A 23,285-nucleotide genomic window follows, 5' to 3' on the forward strand; every position below is an offset into this window, starting at 1 on the left:
TTATAGCGAGACATTTCTGGTTCAAGGTAAAAGATATTATGCATAGTGCAGTCATAGACAACTAAAACATTGCTGATTATGTCAATTTACAACAAAAAGTCTAAATAGGTTACTGTTTCGTCATAGATTATAACAGAATGGCTGCTTTTTATATTTAGACTTCTGAAAGTATGCTTTATCGTTTGAAATTAATATCACACAAAGAGATGAATCAACCTAACTGTTTGACTCGTGAACTGAAAAGTCATTTATTCGGCTTTTTTTTTTGCACCGTCTGGTTTCATGTTTGCTGCTCAACACGGAATCGGGGAAAATATTTGCGTGTTTTGTCTGACAGAACCAAATAATTCAGACGTGCGAAACTATTATATTTGTTTTCCTTTTGGTGAAATTGTCTGTGCCAACGCAGCCAGGATGAAGAAAAACGGAGTTACTACGGCAACAATCCTTTCAGGATATATCTCTGTTTCTCTCCCTTTTTTTTTTTTTTTTTTAATATGCAATTGCAGAACATATGGTTACTCACTGTCAAAGCTGTGATTCTTCATTTGCATACTAACTATTTTCCGAATACACATTCCCTAGAAAACATGTGCAACTCCAGCAGATACATCATATATAAGAGGGGAAAAAGACAAATGTGTTAATAAGAAGTCTACTAAGGCATAATTTAATACATTTATTGCTTTTATATTGATCATTGCCCCTTCTTGCCGGAAACGCGGATATTACATATTTTAACGCTGTTAATGTATTTGTTTCTTAACTGTTTTTATTGTTGAGAAATTCAAAGTTCTTCACTAGTTTGTTTATTTTAGAAGACTAATTAAATCTCTTCCGAGTTTGGACATTGTGTTTCTGAAACATTTTAAGACTTTTTCGTTTGATGTAGAATTGTAGATATAAAGTAAGACCTATTTGAAATGAATAATATAATTTATTTTCAGTATTATGAAAAATGATTTAGATATCAACTGTTTGATCAGATTAATTTATTATATTTTATAAAATAGCTTCTAATTTTGAGGAATCTCACCCATATAATTTCCTAACCTATTTTTATTTTACATTATATATAGGTTTTTATGTTAAATGTTGTCTTTATTTAATCATAGCCTTTAGCTGGTTTTGTTCATAACATTTTATTTAACGTTTTGTAATCGAATTTCTTGTTTTTAAATCAGATATTAATCATATACAGTACATTTTCCTTTTGGTCATGTAACACCTGCACTATTGGCTCTTTTCTCCATCTATTGTGGGGAGGAGTTTGGATGAGAGAGAGAAAAAACAGACTCAAATCATGCGTAACTCGATAGACAGCCCATCTGTAAGATTCTTCCCTTTCTTTCAGTCTGAGCTCGTCATCTCTTGTTCAGGAATAGACTGATGGCGTTGTGTGAATGATTCATAAAGACCGACTGCTGTTTGAGAATGGGACTTTTGTTAATTAAACAGGCAAAAGTTGTGGAAATGAAAGAAAAGCGCATTTTGCGTTTTCTTGACAAAATACGTTTAGAGATGAGCTGGATAGCCTGTAGACTATAGCCAATGCAGCCTGTATAAATGTGCAAAAATAGAAATGAGAAAAATGTTTCGAGACATATAGCCTAGGTTACAATCATGTCGCGCAAAAATAAGACATTATGTTTACATTATACGTAATAAGTAAAAAAAAAATCTGTTTAAAACAGACGGTGTTAAAAAAAAAAATTAGTGAATGAATGAATAAAATACAGTTTTTGTACACTTCGTAAAAGATTTAAGTGATAATAAATGAAAAATATAGGCCATAGTTTTTTTGTTTGTTTGTTTTTAAAGATTGTAGCAAATATGTTTAGCTTTGCTGTCAATTATTAAGTGACGCATACTACGAGAAGCTTGTTGACAAAAGACTCAGTAATTTGCTGTGGAAAATCATGGTAGCCTATTAAAAAAGGTCTACATACCGAACACACTGTACCCTACGGTGTAGGCTAGGGCTATATTTCCCTCACAGCCTCGTTTTCAATCACGAAAAACTAAATATGGCGTCTAACACAACTAAAGTCTTTTTAAAAATGTTTTAAAGTCTCCATACTGGTTACAGCTTCCCATACTAATACTCACATTTGGTAAATAGGCCAAATCCATTAAGCTACATTACTTGATTTTGGTTGTATTAATTTTGTTTTCAACTGCCTGCCCATCTATTTCTGTAGCCGTCTGTAAAATGTTGTTTCGAGATACATTTGTAGTGTCCCAACGTACCAACTTCCAGGCTTTAATGCTGCATAAGCGTACAGCGCCATCTGTCGATAAGGAACCACTCTTCCTGAGGGCAGACAGCAGATAACACCTTCTTGATTTGGCGATGAAGCAAAGCAGTAGCGTGCCAAAAACACTAGCCCACAGTATATGATCTTTTTCAAGCCCTATGGCTTTATCACTGACCTTTGGGCTCTTATCTTCCAAACTGCCATTCTGTGACTTGCACTCATTCCAGCCCATAATTATATAACTAAAGAAATATTTTGTTAACATTTAATCAGCCATTTGGACGGAATTGCTGATATCAGTGTTGCACTTCTTATCCTCACTTAAAGGGAATATTGAAAGAAACACACTGGAAATCTGTCAAGAGCACATAATACTTTATGCGTACACAACCAGCTGCACTTTATTATCTCTGAAGAAAGCAAACGCAAAAAAAAAAAAACGTTTCCAGTCCACAGGCAGTGTTGTTTTGTTGTCTTACACTTGCACAGAACACCAACATAACCAACCCCCAAAGTACCTCTCACACACACACACACACACACACACACGTGCGCACACACACTACATTCATAAGCACATAAACACAAAACCACAAAAGCTATAAATGCTCTCCGCTATACATTTGTCAAGTTATCGTTGATGCAACAGGTCACCACAAAATCTTTGTGGTGGTCTTCTTAGCAGAATAATTTAGTTAATAAAAGACTTAAGTTAATTTTATAATGCATTTCTTATATATTATGACTTCTTTTGTGAGTTATACAAATACTGTCGATACAGTGTTTTTGACTGTGTAATGCAAAAATCATAATACTAATACATAATTTTATTCTCAGATTAAGCTCCAGTCCTTAAGAACAAAAGGAGCCTGTAAATTATGTTTGTTCAAAATAGTTTAAGTGCAGTTGTTTTTTTTTTAGATTTTTTGTTTTTTTTATACAGTATATTTAGGTATGATTGTATTTCCATTTATGGCTAGATTGGCTTAGGCACTGTGTGTATAATGAAAATTGTGCTTGATCTGTAGTGGACTGTTAAATGTAATTGTGCAGTACATTTCTTAGGATTTGCCAAGGCATTTACAGTTGGCTAAAGTAGTGATTTTGCAGTATAGAGTTGGCTTGAGTTCCCTTGTTGTGGTGCCCTTAAAGGGGCAGGCAGCAATTTACAGAACACTGACTCTGTCGCTGAGCATGCCCATCACAAGCTCGTCAGACTCCGCCTCTTCACGGACATCGGCATGAGGGTTGATTAAGTGGGCTGGGTACTGAAGGCCATTTTGTTCAGCAAAATGCTCCCAGCGCATATCATCGCTTTCGTGGGTGATATATCTCTCCTGCATTTTGCACTCCAGAGTCCGCAGGTCCAGCCACATCTGGTAGTCCTGTCATAAAGATATATCTTTAGGGACCAGAACATTCCACACTGTTAAAATAAATAAATAAATAAAACACTTTCTAATATAATAAAAATATATTTTAAATTGCAACTTAAATTTCAAATTTGTATTTACAAATACAGTGCCCTCCATAAGTGTTGGAACAGTAAAGACAAAATTGCTCTGTTGGCTGTGGAGTCAAGACATTTGCAAATATGATTAAAAGATGAATATGAGACAAAACTACAGAATGTCACATTTTATTATTAGCCGTTTCAACACATACATGTTTTACCAAATAAAAAGAACAGCACTTTTAGAGTTCATCCCACTTATTGATGTGAGCATAAGTATTGGGACAGTTGAACATAAGGCAGATATAAAAGATTAAAAGCTATTATTTAGTTGCAGATCCCTTGCACACAATCACAGCCATGAGTCTGTGACCCATAGACATCACCAGACTCTTGGTCTCATCCTTTGAAATGCTTTAATGCAGCCAATTCCAATTGCTGCTCGTTTTGGGGAGTTTCTGCCTTTACTCTCCTCTTCAGCTGGTGAAATTCATGTTCAATCGGATTTAAATCTGGAGATTGACTTGGGCAATCTAAGACTTTCCATTTCTTTGCCCTTATAAATTCCTTGACTGAACTGGCAGGGTGTTTTGGGTCATTGTCCTGATGCAGTATGAAGCAATTCCCAATTAATCTGGTGACATTTTCTTGAATATTGGTAGGCAAGATGGTTTGTACTCGTCCAAATTCATTCTGCTACTGTCATCATACATTAAGTCATCAGTAAAGATGAGAGGGCCTGTTCCAGAGGCAGCCATGCATGCCCATGCCATGACACCACCTCCACCATGCTTTACAGATGAGGCTGTATGCTTGGGATCATTTGCAGTTCCCTTTTTTTTCTCCACATTTTTGCTTTCCCATCACTTAGATAAAGGTTCATCTTTGTCTCATCGGTCCATAAACACAGTTCCAAAACTCTTCTGGCTCAACTTTGTGCTTTTTTGCAAACTCTAATCTTGCCTTTCTATTTTTGGTGCCGGTCAGAGGTTTATATCTTGCTGTGTAGCATCTGTAATTCTGTGTCAAAGTCTCCTGAGGACAGGAGATTGTCAGAGCATCACCCCAGCTTTCTGGAAGTTGTTGGTGATTTTACAGACACATCTTTTAGGATTCATTTTCACAGCTTTTATGATTTGTCTGTCATCAACTACTGTTGTTTTCTCAGCCGATCAGGTCGTTGTTGATTGCTGGTGTCGCTGGTGGTTTCCAAACTCTTGATTTCTCCATGCCCTTTGTTTTTTCTAGAGCTCTAACGGACTTCCTCTTTTAGCATCCAAATTGCTTGATTTTCTCTGAAAGTCAGCTCCCTCGTCTTCATCCTGGTTTGTGTGTGTCATCATCAAATGCAAGATTCAGAATGCAGAAGTAATGGATATAACTGATGCGACACATTCCCTGCATTTAATATCTGAAGAATTAATGCAACAGGACACAGCTGATCCCTTAGAAAGACCTGTGAGGCAACTGTTCCAATACTTATTCTCACATCAGATAGAGGGATGAAACTCTAAAAGTGCTGAACTTCTTAGCTGGTAAAACATCTAGGTGTTAAATCACCCAATAATAAAATGTAACATTCTGTAGTTTTGTCTCATATTCATCTTTTAATCATATTTGTATATGTCTCGACTCCACAGCCAACAGAGCAATTTTGTCTTTACTGTTCCAATACTTTTGGAGGGCACTGTATATTTAAATACATGACATACAAGTTTAAACATAAATTACATTATTAGTATATTTCATTTTACCATAAATGCTAGTCAGTACATACAACAGTACACTTTAATCATATTTCAAAGACAGTAGAATTATGATATTGCTCATAAAGATGTACTTAAGTCCTACTAAACTGAGTCACAAAAGCACTCTAAAGTTCAGCTAATTGCATTTAATATCAATTTAAAATAGAATACACTTTGATTTGCAATTAACATACAGTTAAGTGTCAGAAAACATTACATTCCGTTCCCTGTTGTTTGTTTCTTTGTTTGTTTTTCAAAGGTTCATTTAAAAATAGAGTAGAAACGGAAGAAATTATTGTGACAAGTTAAATGGGGAAAAGCAAAGATGCAACATGATGAAAATAATTACAGCACTTGAACAACAGTAAAATATTTTTCTAATTATTCTAAATTCCATCAAAATTTATAAACCTCTTTTGCAAGTTTCTATGCATGTAAGAAATGATAAGATGACCAGTCACTGGCATTGTACAGTTATTCTTGCCTTGTTAAGACGTTAATATTTTCTAATACACAGACACGGGGGGGTAATTGTGCCCCTGTTGCCTAATGTGAGGGGGAAACAGAAAGTTTTTTTGTGTGCATATCATAGCTTTTTTTTTACGCAGGGCATATAAAAGTCATTATCTTCTAACCTGTAACCAGGGATGGCTGAGAGACTTGTCCACGCTGTAGCGCTTCCTCATTTTGACTTGCAGCAGATTATTAATGAGGTCAATTGCTGTAACAACAAAACAGGTTGTCAGTGACCAGACTGTAGTGGAAAACCTGAAGGATTTTGTGTCCAGAGGGATAATGAGCAAAACCAACATCATGTTAACATTATTTCAGGGGTCACAAATTTCAGCGAAACTCCAAAGTTTCTTAACCTTGAAGCCTCCGCGCTTTAGTCTAAGGGATCGTTTGGCATTATTCACATGAATGGGTTGTAACAAAAATTGAGCACGCTCTCACCAATCTCTTTTCTTAACCTTTGCCCTCTCTTCTCTTCATCTTTTCTTTTCCCTTTCTTTCTCTTTCACCTCTCTCTCTCTCTCTCTCTCCCACATCTACACAGTTTACCATTAGCTCAGTAGACGGGAAGTTATTTAATGTTACTACATTTTTTTACATTTTGAAAAATAAAAATTAATTTTATATTTTGTCAAAATTATTTCACGTATTTATTATTATATTACAATTAAAAATATTTTTACAGAGGAAAAAAAACAAACAAATTTTGTGTATTAATCACAGCACATTGAAGTAAAAAAGTAATCTAACCTAATTTGTTCTTAAATTTCTTCATATGTTTTGCAACTTGTTTTATGAAGCAGATACTCTTTGTTATGGCACTTGAATATTTTCACTTCACAGTAAACAGGAACTAATTCAGTTAAACAATTTTAAAAACAAAGTAATTGTTAAAATGGCCATATTTGATACCAACCAAACTATATAAATAAATGAAAGTCTATGTGAATAATTTGTTCCAATTGCCTGTATTCATAAGTAAAGTGTGGTCTCTGCTTATCTTGCTATTTTAATGAGGAAGGAGGAGGGCATTAGCGAATAAACAGGGTCAAAGGTGAGGGCATCAAAAATCTAGTTAAGGTAATGAGGTAATGAGGGTCAATTCTATTCTTTCAGATTACATATGACTTAAATGTAAATATTACCTATCCTAGACCTCAATTCAAGCCTTTACTTTGAATTAATACTGACCATATCTTCCTAGATCATGAACCATGAGCCAAGGAGAAATGATTTGGGTGAGTTGAGGTCATCTACTGTATGTGTACAGTCACAGGGCAGCGATAATTAGAGCTTCAGTAGGGACATCAAGCTGAAGTATGACTTCAAAATAGAGTTTAACATCACATAACTAGGTGGATATCAGTAGCAGGCTGGCTAGAAATAGCATTTCTTGTGCAATGACGTTATATTTATACATTACCTAATGGAAGTTAATTCATGAGATGGTTAGATTCGCAAAATAGCTCTGTACCTGAATTAACACTGAAATATTGAGGATTAACACGCATATTGGATTCTAAATTGTTTCCAGTGTAGACAGGTTAATACAGCTTCTGACTTGGTTTAAATAGTTATCTCAGTATTTCACTACCTTTTCAATCTATTTTCTACAAAATCTGATTGGAGACTAAATGTTTTGTTGTTAAAGGGATGACTTACTTTCTTCTGTGGAAATTGATATTTTTGAAAATGTTTCAAAAAATATTGTTTATAGAATTAAGGGGAACAACAATGGACTATGGGTCGACTGATTTTCGGCCTGGCCGATTATCGGCACCGATACTAAGCATTTTTATGATTATCGGTATAGGTCATTTTCAAAACCGATTTGCCAATAAAATAATTTTACAGTTTTTTTTAAAAAACGTTTTTGTCACCCTTGTTATTCTTAATTTTTATATTAATTTTAATTTTTACACCAGACACACACACACATATATATATATATATATATGAAATATATCAAAATATTGGTTATCAGTCTACTTGATCTGTAATAATCGGTATCGGCCCTGAAAAACACATATCGGTCGACCCCTAATTTTTTACCCTAATGACTTTCACTGTTTGGACAAAAAAGCTTTTCACAATATATTATTGGTTTCCACAGAAAAACCAAACTTACACAGGGTGATTAAATGATGAAGGAATTTTAATTTCTGAGTGAATAACCCCTTTAAACACAACTTTACCTTCTTCATTCCACTTTTATTGAAGGTTGTACCACATACTATCCATTCTCCCCAAAACTTACCCTCTGGGGTGACTGTTTTCCAGGGGTTTGGCGGGTACATGAAAGCAGCGTTCTGGATTTGGTCATGAATGTCTTCATCCTCATTAAAGGGGAAGGTTCCACTGAGACTGACATAGACGATGACACCCACTGACCACATGTCCAGCGAGCGGTTGTAGCCCTTGTTGCGAAGCACCTCCGGGGCGAGGTACGCCGGGGTGCCTACCACCGAACGCCTAAAAGACTTCTCACCAATAATACGTGCAAAACCGAAATCGCACAGCTTCACCTGCAAGACAAACCAATGAATAATGAGCTTTACAATAAGCAGACACTGGGAGGAATTGGCTATTTTACTCGACTAGTACTGAGATGCACAAAAGACCAAAAAAATAACATCCTTTTGTTCTCGCACTAGCTTTTAACACCACAGACGCCGTAATGATCAGTTGTCACAGTCTGAACGAAAATCAAGTGAAATTATTACCCAGTTGGATGTGGTTACAATGTATCTCCTGCTGATCTACACTTTCCACCTTTGAAACATTTGTGCACAGCAACAAGCACCTGAGGACACGAGAACCGAACTCAGACGTTGACAGCTCTAGTTCTGCTTCCACCTTTGCCAAATATTTGTAAATGACACGCAGTGATTTGTTTAGTACTCTTCCAAAATGTTTGCCTGCGCTCAAACAGTGAGTCATCTTTCTGCTTGAGAGCTTCCAGAGACAAGCTCGTGCAGTAGACAGAAGAAACAATGGGAGGATAATTTAGAAATCTTTCATTAGAATGTAGAGACACACACAACCCTGTGCCTTGAACACACCATGAGAACGCTATAATTACCATCTTTTTCTTGTTAATTTTTCTTACCAATAATTACCATTCTTGCACATTTACAAAAACAGATCCATTTATGTTAATTTCGGTGTGGCCTCACTTCATTCAGATATTTCCTTTCTTTTGTTGTCGCTTCTTGTTCTGTTCGGATTTTACTCACTTGTGGAAAAGAGTCAGCGGAGGCTAACAAAACATTCTCAGGTTTGAGGTCACAGTGAACAATGTTTTTGAAGTGAAGGTGGCGGAGAGCGATGAGAATCTAGGAAAAGAGCGGAACGTTGTTATTATTATAATGCGGTATAAAGCATAAAACATCATAAATAAAAATGCAAAAGCAAAGGTCCAGCTTTAACATTTATTTTCACTTTAAATATTTATATAGGATTGTGTGTACTGATTCTGCCATTGTTGTGCTGGAATCAAGAGTGTGCGAAACACTGCCTGTGAGACGTACCTGCGTAACGAGAAACTTAGTGATGCGTTCTGGCAGCCTTCCCTTCTCACTTGACAGTATCATCTCCAACATGTCGCCATGGAGCTTTTCCATGACAACAAAGACACGCTCTGGTGTCTCAAACATGCACTCGAGGTTTACAATGCCGGGATGGTGGAGGTTCTACAAAAGACATATGTGGTATCTGTATTAACATCTATTTAATTGTCATTACTGTAATATTGACATTCAATTTTTTTAAAAATATGGACAAATACAAATAATAATATATATATAATGTTCTATTTGTATTCATATATATATATATATATATATATATATATATATATATATATATATATATATATATATATATATATATATACATTTGTATTGTGTGTTATTTGTGTATTTACCTGGAGAATGGCAACTTCATTACGCAGTTGACTTTCCTGCTTGGTGGGAAATCGCAGCTTATCTATGATCTTAATGGCAACATCTCTGCCTGTTTTTCTGTGTTTTCCTGCATTATATCAGAAAGGATTATCTATATCTATATTGTGGTGTGTGTTTTTTCATTCATTTAATGGATGTAAAGAATGGTTATATGTAAATGTGTATTTACTGTAAATATTACAATGTTTACCCTCATTACATACTCATTTTACTACATACAATTTGTAAAAAAAAAAAAAAAAGAAAAAAAATCTCTGTGCTGTATTTAAATATTAAATATATAAATTTTTTATTGAGTATATTACGTATAGTAAATTTAAATATTTAAATATAGTAAAAGACACATATTTTCTTTTAATACAGATTACAGAACATTTCCTCACCGGGTCCTCATGTTAGAGAACTCCCTGTAAATAGACTGGTACATTACCTCCATAGACAATGCCAAATTGTCCAGAGCCAAGTACTTCATCAGGGAAAATCTGATACACTGTGCTAATATCCTGTAAGAAAAACAGAAACAAAATGTAAGCGTATGTGCCAAAATGAGCTGTTCCCAAAGCTCAGAAGCACTGCTTTATACATCAGATTTCTTTTTTATTTTGTACTGTAACAATGGCTGAATTCAGACCAGTAGCCTAAAGAGCTATTTCCACATCTCACTAGGACTGTGTCAGAAAGACTCGAGTAACCATGGCAACCCCATGGCCGAGCAGGTAATCAAAATAATCTCCAATAGAGGCATTGTGTATTTATATCACACTGGAACTCAAGGTTGCAGGTATAGGCAAGCCAACGGGAACATTGAGCTCTTGCACATGGAAACAAAGCACGATGCAGAAAGAACATGAGATATATGTGTGCCTCAAATATAAGAGAAAGCTTACCACATTCTCCTGGATCTGGCAGTTGGATACAGAGATGCTAATAGAGACCTCTTCTGTTGATATAAAAAAACAAACAAACAAGCTCTTTATGTCTCTCTTGTATTGAATATCATATCCTCAGATTTACACCTTTACTAATTTAATCTACCTGAACAAGAAATACATGATAATACATATAACATTACAAGAATTTCTCAAAATCATCTCAAAGAAAATTCAAAATTGAATTAAAAATGAACTCATTTTACATTATTTATATATATATATATATATACAGTGGTGTGAAAAAGTGTTGGCCCCCTTCCTGATTTTTTCTTTTTTTGCATGATTGTCACACTTTAATGTTAAAAGGGCAAAAACTTTTCACACAGGGCCATGTGGGTTTGGATTTTGTTTTCCCTTCATTTAAAAACTGCATGTTGTGTTTACTTGTGTTATCTTTGATTCATATTTAAATTTGTTTGATGATCTGAAACATTAAAGTGTGACAAACATGCAAAAAAATTAAAAATCAGGAAGGGGGCCAACACTTTTTCACACCACTGTATATATATATATATAAATATATATATATATATATATAAATTAGAAAAAAATAAATAAATATATATATATATACAGTGGTGTGAAAAAGTGTTGGCCCCCTTCCTGATTTTTAATTTTTTTGCATGTTTGTCACACTTTAATGTTTCAGATCATCAAACAAATTTAAATATGAATATAGAAAATTTAAAATGCTGCCTTTGCAAATATGTTTAAGTTAATTAACTAAAATTATATATAACTAATTTAATAAAAATGCCAAAAGTATATAGAAAAAATAATAAAATAAAAAACTGAAAATATTCAAATAAAATCTCATTCAAAATATGATTAAATACAATAATAGTTTATAAATAACACTGGGGTTGTCAAGTACCTCTTTTTACTGTTAGAATACTATACATCATTGCAAATACCTATAAATTATTTTATTTTTTCAAGTTGATCATAATTTTTCTTATTGAGTATAATAAACGGCCATTAATATTGTATTCTCCAAATTGTCTGGATGAGATTTAATAGCTATTTTATAGATTTTATAGCAGTACATAAAAATAGTATATCTCAATAAGCAACATGAAACAGTAGGTGTATAATGGCCAAAGTAAAGTAGATATTTTCTAATAATTGCGGTGCAGTTGATGGCTCAACTGCATGTCTCAATGGCAACATGCTGGAAATAGTATGCATAAATTGCATGTGCTTGAATGATGATCAACAATGTATTAATCAAATGCAGTAAATATTTGCACACAATGTAATATTATAATCACACTGCATTTCTGTATTTATTGTGTTCCCCCCCAGAAACATTCTAAGGGTCTTCGCATGAGCCTCTAAATGTTTCACCATGAAGTTCATACTGTGGTGGCTGTGATGGCCGCCATGAGATATGCCCTTGGCGATGACAGGCATAAGTGCATGCTGGATGGCCATCTCCCACATGCGGGCCACGTCCTGTCCCACACCGCTAACAAGCACGCTGCTTCCGTAGCCCGGTGTTCCCCCGTCGGCTCGAGCCAGGTTCTCTCCCACATAGTACACCAGAGATGCTGTGGCAATCTCAAAGCAATGTGGGTTGGCACCCTCAGGCAGAAGGTTGAATGTTTTCGCTGGTTCCAGAAACAGCACCTCAGATAGAGGAATTTCCTGTTGGAGAAGGTTAAGAGGTCTTATCTGAAAGCTGAAACCTCAATGCAGAGACATGCGTGTGGATCTGATGTGTGCGGTGATCCATGAAACCTATCAAGACAAACTATCAACATTATCAAAGGAAATGATGAAAGCCCTCTATATACTTCCAAGATTAATTTATTAATGTGCATTTCTTCGAGTGTCAGACTTTTATTTTTTGACTTGAGGTTACCTTATAGTATTTGCTCCCAGTGTCATTCTGGAACAGGGTAATACACTTGCTGTCAAGTCGCCAATAATGTCTCTTACGCTAGTGTGAAAAAAAGAGAAATGATCATGTATACTAAGAAAATATCAATTTGTAATTCACCTATTAATTCATAAGGTTTATAATGGAAACCCAGAGCACTTACCAACGTGTCTTTGCTGGTGAAATGCACAAGCCAGCCTTCTTTCATAACATTGCTGCTTTTCCTCTTGGTGTGTCTGACAGACTGAACCACCCGCATAAGTGGGATGTTGTTGCTGGTGGAAGGGCTTACAAACATGGTGACATGTCAAAACCTTCTAGAGCATGTCAATTGCAGGTCAAATACTATTTCATAGCATTAGAATACTCATACTGTTTAGTTCCTTTTTTATTTTGTACTTGACCTCAAACAGACAAACATCAACAACATGTTTTAACTCAAATTGTTACCTAGCACACAGCAAGACTAATAGTAAATTCAGTTTTGAATTATTGTTATTATATTTGTCCTGTCTTTATATAATGTCCACTATACTATTGTAACACTCTCTTTCTAAAGTTTGGGATCCGGAAAATAGTTTTTATTTAAATTAATAGTTTTACTTAGCAAGGAAGCATCAAACTGATAAAAAGTTGATATTTGATTAAACTGATCAAAATTGACAGTAAAGACATTTTAAATTTTTTTATTTCAAATAAATACTTTTGACATTTACATTCATCAAACAATCGTGGAAAAAAAGGTTTCCACAGAAATATTAACCAGCACATATTTTCATACATTTTAAATTGTAATAATATTTTACAATATTACAGTTTTTACTGTATTTTCATCAAATAAATGCGGCCTTGGTGAGAATAAGAGACTTTTAAAAATATATATTTTTTAAAAATCCCCAAACTTTTGCACACTAGTAGTAAAACAGTACTATTTGCAGTGATTTATTTCTTTATTTTGCATTCAATAGTTTTTCTATGCAATCCCTGACTGAGACAAGTGGGTGATGTATTTTTGGATGAATGTCAACCATTTGTGATGTTGGTTTGTTTATAGTGCTTCTAGAAGTTATGAGGAGCTACCTGATGATTCTGTTGGATTCATCTGGATCTTGGTCTTGGAAATCTCCAAGCTCACCATGTCCAGCTTCCAAAAGAGCAGCGGAGTCTACCGCCAGAGACTCTTCCATGTCATCGATAAGTGGACTATGTCTGTCCCCGTCATGGTCATCACAACCCTCCTCCATGACCACATCTGATTCAGCACCGGGACTCAACAGATCTAAGACCCATGATAAGAAAAGGATTGGAGCAAACAGGAAAGCAAACCAAGACAAAGTCAATTGACGTATAATATGTGTAAAAAAAAGCTGTCAGTTAAACACCACCAGCCATAGAAAGCAGAACATGAAAATGAGCAGTTTCAAATTTCCATTCGGAAAAGTACTGTTAATAATATCATATTATAATATAAATAGGGAATATTATAACAGAGTCCCCATTGCAGTTATATTATTATGCTCTTAAGCCTTTGCATCAGATTTTATGCTTACTGTTAATGTACAGAAAGAAATTAAATTTTTATTGCTATTTGTCTTATAATAAATGATTGAGAATATCAATTTTAGCTTAACTATTAGAAGTGATATAAACAAACTGATTTAGTTGTACGACATTACCCCAGTTTTTTCATCTGAGCACATTCGGCTACAAATGAAGGATGATGTTCACATGGCGTTTAATGTTCAGTCGAATAAATATTGTTGTTTTTGTCATCAAATTACAGTGTTGATCACTGAATCGCATGGAGACGCTAAAGTTAGACTTGCCTCCGTTTCTTGACACCTCTCCGAGGCAGTTGTTTGGCACTTTGGGTGCACATCGTTTATGGCAGTTGAATTTGCAATCTGAGACAGTGTGAGGGAAAAGAGAGCAGAGAAGAATGACAGCGCGACAGAGAGAGAGAGAAAGAGTTAAAGGGGGGAATGAGGGAGAGAGTTTACTACCAATCTGGCACATAAACATATGAGTTCCTGTTGTGCTGGTGGCTGACAGGCTGAGACCTCGCACATTGAACACATGAACATTAAAGCTGTTTGTAACAGCCCAGCCAACTGCACTCTTTACTGCTTGGCACATGGCATATATTCCTCTTACACAAACACATCGTATATAAAAAGCAGCTGTTGCGTCACTTTATATTTGTGCTCTGTTCTAGATGGCACAAAAGGATCAACAAATTCTGTGATCTGTTACACTGATAGTTGTGGTGTTATCAGAATGTAGGATCTGTAAAGCAAGCATCAATACATTACATATTGACACCTTATGGACTAAGAATAGACAACGTTTTTAAAAAATAGTATACTATGCATACTATTTTTATAGCATGTACTATGCACTACTGTGCAGTAGATTTCATTTATGCATGGAATACTACATTTGAGCTACAAAACCATAGCACACTGTGCTGAGTGATTTCTACCACAATGCTATGCATTTATGGACCCTTTTCAAATTTCCAGGGTTCTCAGAAACAGAAATTATCATAGTTGGGTTTAATGGAAACTACAATAAATATCAGTTTTGCATTCCCATTTGCTCCAATAGCAAAAGAAAAAAACCCTTATAACTTTTTATAACCTTACAAAAAAGGAAAAAATATAAAGAGATTGATTGTATTAGAAACACTCGTGCAGCAGCGTTAACTAGTTTTCTGTAATTTAATGCTAAGGTAATATATTTTAAAATATAAAAAACTCTTTACAATGTTAATAACTGTGGAAATGCGTCATCAGTCTGTGAAAAGGGTCTATTTCTACCAAGATTTTTAACATATCCAGTGCAATTGATTATTTTGCCATATTGCCAAAGAAATTTTTTACACAAAGCTGGATTAAAAATTAATGGAAAGTAACCTATTTATTTCCAGCATGTGTTAAATTAAACACTGAACGTGTGCCGATATTTGCACAGTCAAACTATTTCATATATGTTTTTATATGTAAAAACAATATAGTAGTACACAAAATATTCTGTGCAGCATGCAGTACGCTAGTATTCCATTTTGAACACAGCCCTACTGAGCCTCATTATCTGTCTAACACAGTCCATCATTCTTATAATAACAAAACATCATATCTGCTGGAGAAATTATAGTGAATATTATATTAAACACATTTGTGTACTTATCGTAATTTGTGTAATTAGTTTAAATGGATATTGTGAATAAACTGCAATGGTTTCTGGACAAAGTAATGATTCACAGCAATTAGTAATCATTCTCTAATGGTGGCTCATATGAGTTAATACAGTTTTATTACCAAGAATCATAATTACACAGAAACATCAGGATCAGAGGGGATTTAGATTAGGCACATTATTATGTGAAGCAATAAGATACTAAAACAATTACTGTATGACAATAAAGTGTAATATTTTCAAGAGGATCATTCTATAACCATAGCTTGAAATATTGAGGATAAGCTCGTACCTTTGCACTGTAATCCCTGACGGAACAGGCCCTTGAGGAGTTTCTTGCAGTGCTGGCAAACGGTGGGGCGTGTGTAGGAATGAATGACAAATGTGTGTGGCACCTTCACTTTAGACAGCAGGATCTTGTCTAACTCTATTGGCCGACCTATATAGGACTGAGAGTTGGAGCGGCCTCTTCCAGGAAAGATGTCTGATGGTGTTTTTTGCTGTGAACAAATAATGTAGAGTATCGTGACGCAAAGAACATCCAAACAATACAAGGGCTATGACTGTGTTCTAAGTACATTGGTATTTTTAATAATCATCAGGTTAGGGTAAACTGTTGTATTATATTGGGGCAAGTTGTCACACTGTGATGAATTTAGATAATGTAATTCATTACAATTGTTCTATATTTTTGTGCACTTCCTTTTACACATTTGCTGTTTCAAGAATTGTTTTAGGTTTCATAATTGTGTGTATTTTTTGCTGAAAAGCTTAATATACAATTGGTTGTTTAATGGCAGGTTCCATTGTGACAACTTACCCCTATATAGAGTGACAACTGGGGCATGTTGTCACAAAACAACTTTTTTTTTTTTTTTTTTTAAGTTTTTGATTAAGTTTTTAGAAGTTTGAATGATCAATAGATTTTAGCCAAGACTAGATTATGTATTTATACAGAAATGAACTATTCAATGGAGTAAAGTGTGTGACAACTAAGCTATTCAAATTTTAGAATCGTTTTTGGATGAAACCAAAGCTTTTTTGTCAGTCATTAAATTTTGCAAAATTTTGTTAAATAACTATTATTAAAAGCAAATCAAAAGTATTAATTTGTCACACAAGCTCACAGGTACTAACCCGAGCCAAGTCAGCCCTCGATTAGGTGAACAAAAAACACAAGGGCTCTATGAGGTTCATGCTGAGGGAGATTGTTGTATATGCTGAGCTTTGATGAATCTGCATCAACTCAGAACAACAACTTTCTCATCAAGCTGATCTTTAATGTGCTGCTGATTGGCAAAGATGCAGATGTCTTACCACCTGTTGTGAATAGATCTGACATCACGCAGGTGTGCATAATCAACTATTCAATGTGCTCTAAAGAAAGAAAATCAATAGCTTCCTGTTGCCATGTTGTACACTTCACCAAAGGCCTTAAGTAGATTCACGTGGAAAGTAAGGCATCGTACAGCTCAGTTCAGCTAAAGTACAGATGCAGTTCATTTACTGTAACCTGTCTAGGTGTAGGGAACAGATTAGAGAGCAGTTAACAGATGTTTGATTCTGCCGTCAACAGCCGATTAACAGTTTTCTTCAAACAAACTCTACATGTGTACCACAACATTTCTAGTGTCAGGTTAAAATGTCTTAACCTCTTGAAGAATAGAACTCTATATCTGGCTTAACGAAATTAAGCTTCAAAACAAAAGATCAAACACATTTAATTTTACATTTTTTAATATTGCAAACAACAGGGGGTGTATGACAGATCAAATATCACAAGGCAGTTAGTTAAAGTTGAATTACTGTAGTTAGTGCCTACCTCCATGCTTGGACTGACAGGAGACTGGGCAGGAATGAAAGAATGTGTGGGGAGAGGTAGAGAAAGACAGACAGAGAATGAGTAGTGTTAATAAACAGGACAAGCATGCAGCACTAGCATAGGATGAACAAACGGGGACCAAATCTATGATCTGTCATAACATCAGAGATTGTTATAGCAATGTAACTGTTGTATTTGTAAGATTCATATGATTTGTATTTTATATTTGAACATTTATTCTATGTTGTAACTGAAGAAGAAGGGAGCATGTGATGCAGTATGGTGTGGATCTAATTTTGTCATCAAACTCACCAGTAAAGCTTCATCAGAGGTGTTTGGAGACGGTTCAGCAGACACAGAGCGAGTGTTGGTCAGGCCGGTGAGGGACACGTTAGATAGTCGTCGTTTACGGATGCCACTGCAGTTGTTTGGGATTTTAAAGGCACACCGTTTGTGGTAGTTCAGCCCGCAGCCTAGCGCAAAGATATTGACAAAAGACCATCACATGGTGGTTTGTTTTTACTGCTGACAGAAGTGGAATGTTTAGACATTTACCTTCACACTTAAGCCCCTGCCTCACTAAACCCCACAGCATCTCTCCACAGTGATCACAGAACGCTGGAGCTCGATATGAGTGAACGAACAGGGCGTGAGGTCTGATCTGAAAATCCTCCACGGTAGCTGAGGCTGAAAGTTTGAAACAAGAGAAATGTCAATTTATAAGGAAACTTCCAGCAGACCAAATCCAGTGCCTTTCTCCTCAGAGCAACACAATCATATTAGCTAGTTTTCATATATCACAATTATGTAACTGTAAATAATTCACTGCTTTTGTAATGGATTTTGTTATTTTTCATGTTTTAGCATGAAAAACCATGATTTATTTAGAGATATTAAAAATGTTTATAACAACTCATGATTTATGGGAAATTTGTTTTCATTGGCATTCATTTTTTGCATGTTTTCCTGTGTCCCCAATTTGACTTCTCTCACCCCCTGTTAGCATTTTCTAATATACCTTTAAAAATACAGTTCCTTAATGACATCCAGAAAGTGAAATCAGCACTTCAGCACATTATACTGTTGTTTACAAATACAAAGCTAAAAAGTACATCTATGTACATCTTATTTACCCCTTGGTTCTTTATTTCTTACCTTTTGATAGTCTAACGCCCCAGTGACAATTCTGTAGCTTTTTTCTGAGAGTGTAACAATGGGCTTGATGAAATGTGTGATGTTTTGTGGTATTAGCTGGTTTGCTGAACTTTAAAACATTCCATCCTTTTTTAAATAAACTTACACAAAATCAAAAGATAGTTAAATAAACTGTATAAAATTAACCAAAGATTAAATTAGGTTGACACCCTGACATATATATATATTTTTTTATTTATTTTATTCTTATTTTTCTTTACACTATGGACACTCTCCTCTATGTGCACTATGGACACTTTACACTATGGACACTCACACTTTACACTATGTGCACTATGGACACTTTACACTATGGACACTCACACTTTACACTATGTGCACTATGGACACTCACACTCTACACTAGGTGCACTATGGACACTTACACACACTGCTGCGTGTGCACAATCTCACAAAAAACTCAGCAATATATGTATGTTATGTTTACATGCTCTTGCACTACAAATCATCCTGCACTGTTCCCCAACCAGCTGCTGACTCAAATGTCTCTCTTTGCACATGTACAGTTTGTATTTTTCGTCTTCTATTTTTTAGTTTGTATAGGATAATATTTATGTGAAGCATTCGTATAGTTGTATTTTTTATCCTTTATTCTTTTAGTTTGTATAGGGTAAATACTTATATATAGTATACTTATAGTTAAATCTGTTAGTAGTGTATAGGTTTATAGTGTTTTTTCTTACTTCATTGTTGTATGTCTGTATTTATGTAGCACCGTGGTCCTGCGAGACACGACATTTCGTTCCACTGCATGTCCCCACATGTAGCGGAATGACAATAACTTGAACTTGAACTTGAACTTGAACCCTCATATAAGCTAACTCTCAATTCTAATTTTGGCTCTCCATTTCCACCCTGTATGGCACCCAGCTAATAAGCAAATAATCACGCTATAATTAATAAAGTGCCTGAGCTTGACCACAGCATATTTCTGTGCTGTACACTTTCATAGAAATATGTCCTTAAATTACAAAACTAGCATTAGAATTCTTTTTACTGAATAAAAGGAATGACCCCTGTGTCGTGCTCTAGAGCACGATAATAGTAGTGTAAATATTATATTAAAAAATGTATTATAATTATTTTTGGAGAGAAACATAATTTGTGCAAAAACAAAAATGCTTAAAGAAGCTTGAAAGAGAGGTATGAGACACATTTACGTAACACTTGTTCAAAATAACCATGTCACTTTACCCCCAACAGCATGTGGGCTTTTACTCCAAATACTATCTTTTCACTTATTTTAACAGTTACTGAATAACTGTTTGACATTCAACCAAACTAAAAATCGTGAGTCTTTTGTCTCTTAATATGTGATCGTTTCAGGGTTTTTCATTAGCTGCGCAAATCTGCAACATTTGATGATCCATGACTCACTTCACTTTATAACAACCACAATTATACCTCACAATGACAACATTAAAATTGATCAAATTACCTCAGATTTGATCTTTTTCATTTATTCTCAGCTAACTGTCTTATACTTGCAATTAACATGAGCTGTGCTTTTTATTTGAAGGCCCTTTGGTAAAACCGCATCTGCTAAACACATCAATGTAAATCCTTGGTAATTCATTAAAGGATATGCAGTACCTGATGAGAGACGTCAAGTTTTGACAACATTAAACTCTGAAACATCTGTTATTTGTGCGTAATTGTGGTTGTTCAAGTGAAGTCATAGATCATCCCAAGCACTTCATTTCCAATTTACAACTTAAAATCATAATTAAAGTTGTTTTCCCATAACAACTCACATAAATAACCACACTTTTTGTTTGCATTATTTGGACTTTCGACTTCATGAGGGAATTTGTTTCGCTCTTAATCCCAGCAGCACGGAGTAAACATGTCATGATTAAAAAGGCAAACAAATGTTGCAGAGGGAGTTATATCTTTATTTTATGAACCGTCCTCTTTCGAGCTCCCACAAGGCATGTGTATCTTTGGGGTACAGATGGATGAGAGGGTGGGCCAAATCCAATCTATCAATGGGCAGTCTGGCACGCTTTTCCAGTCTCCACAGAACTGCCGCAAGGCCTGGGCAGCAGGCTCTCTGGCCTTGCCTAATTCTAATCAGATGGGCAGACCGTGTGTCTGTCAGGGTTAATGGGCTAGAGATGGTGGTCCCTTTAGAGGGGCCTGTGGTCAAGCACTAATTAATTAACTCATTGTGAGTGCTTGAGAGCTTTAAAATACAACAAAGAAGCCGATTAAGAGCTGCATGACATCTCTGTACCATATATTTCACTTGGAAGCACGACTTCTAAAAATAATGCTCAATGCAGCACAGCATAATCTTACAGAACAGAGCGAAATCCAGAGATATGAGGAATTTTAATTGCCATCCAAACTCTTCCAAACAAACCCAGCTTTATTTATATTTGCAAATTGTACTATGAAAGGGAAGCTTTTGGGGTGGTTGGAGTGTTTTGATTGGCTCTTGTTGGCTGCATGTTGACAGGACCAATAGCGGCTGAGTGGCGAGCGCAGCGGGAGAACTGTCTGCCTCAACGCGTGCATGTTGCCTCCTCTCCAACATGGCTTCCCCTAGTACGCTCAAGTAGAATACATTCTGATTAGCCATTCTGCAGCTAAATTACCTCAATTCATTCAAATTATTGTTTTGCCTTTTGTTTAAAGGCCAAGATATGTTTGCAAGTTGAACTACCTGTAAACTGTCATTAAATGCTTCAGGGAAATGAGTATGATGCTGAAAAGGCATCCTGAGTTGACTTAATGCAGATACTTGTTTCTCCAGTAATTTTTTTTCTTTGCTGCCGGTGAAAATTGGAAATCTTCTGGCCCGACACATTCTGGCCTGCGATTCCTCTCTGAGACAGTAAAGGCAAATCACTTAATTTTCTGCATACTTCTGAATCAATATTCACGTACGGTTATTAATCCCACACGTTCTGTATGGCGCTTGTATCTCCATGCATTTTCTCGGTTGCAATTATGTTGATCTAGGCACAGCCAAACATCCTGTCAGCGCGCTTCAGTGAAGCCAACCCGTGGTTACTCTAAATTTATCCAGCAGAAAATAGACTTCAAGCTGACTTTAAGGACCGCAACAGACTGGGTAGAGACCCAGCAGAGAAAGCGTAGGTCATATTTTCATGAAATGCTGCTCTTTTTAATTGCTGCAGGAGATACTGTCAAAGTGATAATCTGAGAGATCAGTATTTATTGGCCCGCTCGTTGGGCCTTTTTTCAGATTCAGGCCAATTACAAAGCATACAACTTTTGCTTTGAAAACCATATGGTGAGCAAAACCAGATTTATTGCTATCAAAGAATTAATTTAGGCTTTAAAAGTGCTGTAAAATAATAAGTTTACTTAATTAGTAAAGGAAAACTATTAGCTGGACCTTTGATTTACTTTTGCGTCAGTTGCCAGTGAAATTATACCCTTTGAGAAAAGTGATGTGACAATCTCAGGGGGACCTCAGGGGGTGTCATAATTAATAACCGTTGACCTTACTTTGGTGACAGTTGTAAAACTCTTCTGTGTTACTTTACAGTGAAAGCAGCTGTCAAGTGTGTCATTGAGAAGTGTTACTCCAGGCTCCCAAAGGCTCGTCTATGAGAATGTGTGCATCTGGGTGTGTTAATCACCTGATTCATCCTGTCACAGACACGCACATGTACAAAGAAACACACCAGACCTGGTAGAGAGGCTGGGGGGTTGAGGAGGTGTCAGTCCCCACTTTATCTCGTCAGAATAGACTTCACTCAATTACCTGACATAGCACAGGGAGGAGAGGGGGAGGAAGGGAGGGGAAGGCCTGCCAAGTGTTTGTAGAAACACTTTAGCAGTGTCAAATGCGATACCTCCATCGCTTCCTCAGCAAAGCAACTCCAGTTTTCACACCGGGTGCAGCATCAAAACTTGGATGCGCATCAACTTTTCCAGAGTGGGAAATGGAGGGACAAAAAACAGTCAGAAATGACACAGGAATCGCACTCTGGTGTGTTGCAGACTGCAGAAACTTTGGCGGGTATTGCAGCAAAGTCACAGTTTCTTGTCTAACTGATCTATAAAACAATGTGTTATGCCACAAATCAGAAGACGATGGATGTACATCTGCGCCTGGGGCATGACTACATGCTGAGCAAGAACTATTAAACACACCACTTACCTGACAGGATGACTTCCACCAGGTCCCCTTCCATAATTTCAGCCGCGCACCTCACCAACTGCAGGATGTTCTCCGAGTTTGGATCATGACGGAAAAGAAGAATCTTGTCATACATCCCATAGAAGCCACATTCTGGGAACTGATGGAAGAAAAATGATGTC

At 35.9% G+C, this 23,285-nt stretch overlaps 1 protein-coding gene across 1 annotated transcript in view; it reads right to left on the reverse strand.

Annotated features, from left to right (window-relative positions):
* Positions 1–3,424: 3,424 nt before the first annotated feature.
* Positions 3,425–23,285, reverse strand: part of LOC306886730 (serine/threonine-protein kinase D1-like) — a gene marked incomplete at both ends in the record, with an annotated part of 41,229 nt that continues 21,368 nt past the window's right edge. Inside the window, 18 exons of the mRNA XM_079444053.1 lie at positions 3,425–3,643; positions 6,095–6,180; positions 8,230–8,497; positions 9,209–9,307; positions 9,503–9,664; positions 9,898–10,004; positions 10,368–10,440; positions 10,825–10,877; positions 12,231–12,516; positions 12,734–12,811; positions 12,915–13,038; positions 13,832–14,030; positions 14,578–14,655; positions 16,242–16,449; positions 17,772–17,795; positions 18,084–18,244; positions 18,327–18,458; positions 23,125–23,263. Coding sequence (XP_079300179.1) covers positions 3,425–3,643; positions 6,095–6,180; positions 8,230–8,497; positions 9,209–9,307; positions 9,503–9,664; positions 9,898–10,004; positions 10,368–10,440; positions 10,825–10,877; positions 12,231–12,516; positions 12,734–12,811; positions 12,915–13,038; positions 13,832–14,030; positions 14,578–14,655; positions 16,242–16,449; positions 17,772–17,795; positions 18,084–18,244; positions 18,327–18,458; positions 23,125–23,263 — 2,496 coding nt within the window. The remainder of the gene's footprint in view (positions 3,644–6,094; positions 6,181–8,229; positions 8,498–9,208; positions 9,308–9,502; positions 9,665–9,897; positions 10,005–10,367; positions 10,441–10,824; positions 10,878–12,230; positions 12,517–12,733; positions 12,812–12,914; positions 13,039–13,831; positions 14,031–14,577; positions 14,656–16,241; positions 16,450–17,771; positions 17,796–18,083; positions 18,245–18,326; positions 18,459–23,124; positions 23,264–23,285) is intronic.

The sequence above is a fragment of the Barbus barbus genome, assembly GCF_936440315.1.
Source record: "Barbus barbus genome assembly, chromosome: 20".
Lineage (NCBI taxonomy): Eukaryota > Metazoa > Chordata > Actinopteri > Cypriniformes > Cyprinidae > Barbus > Barbus barbus.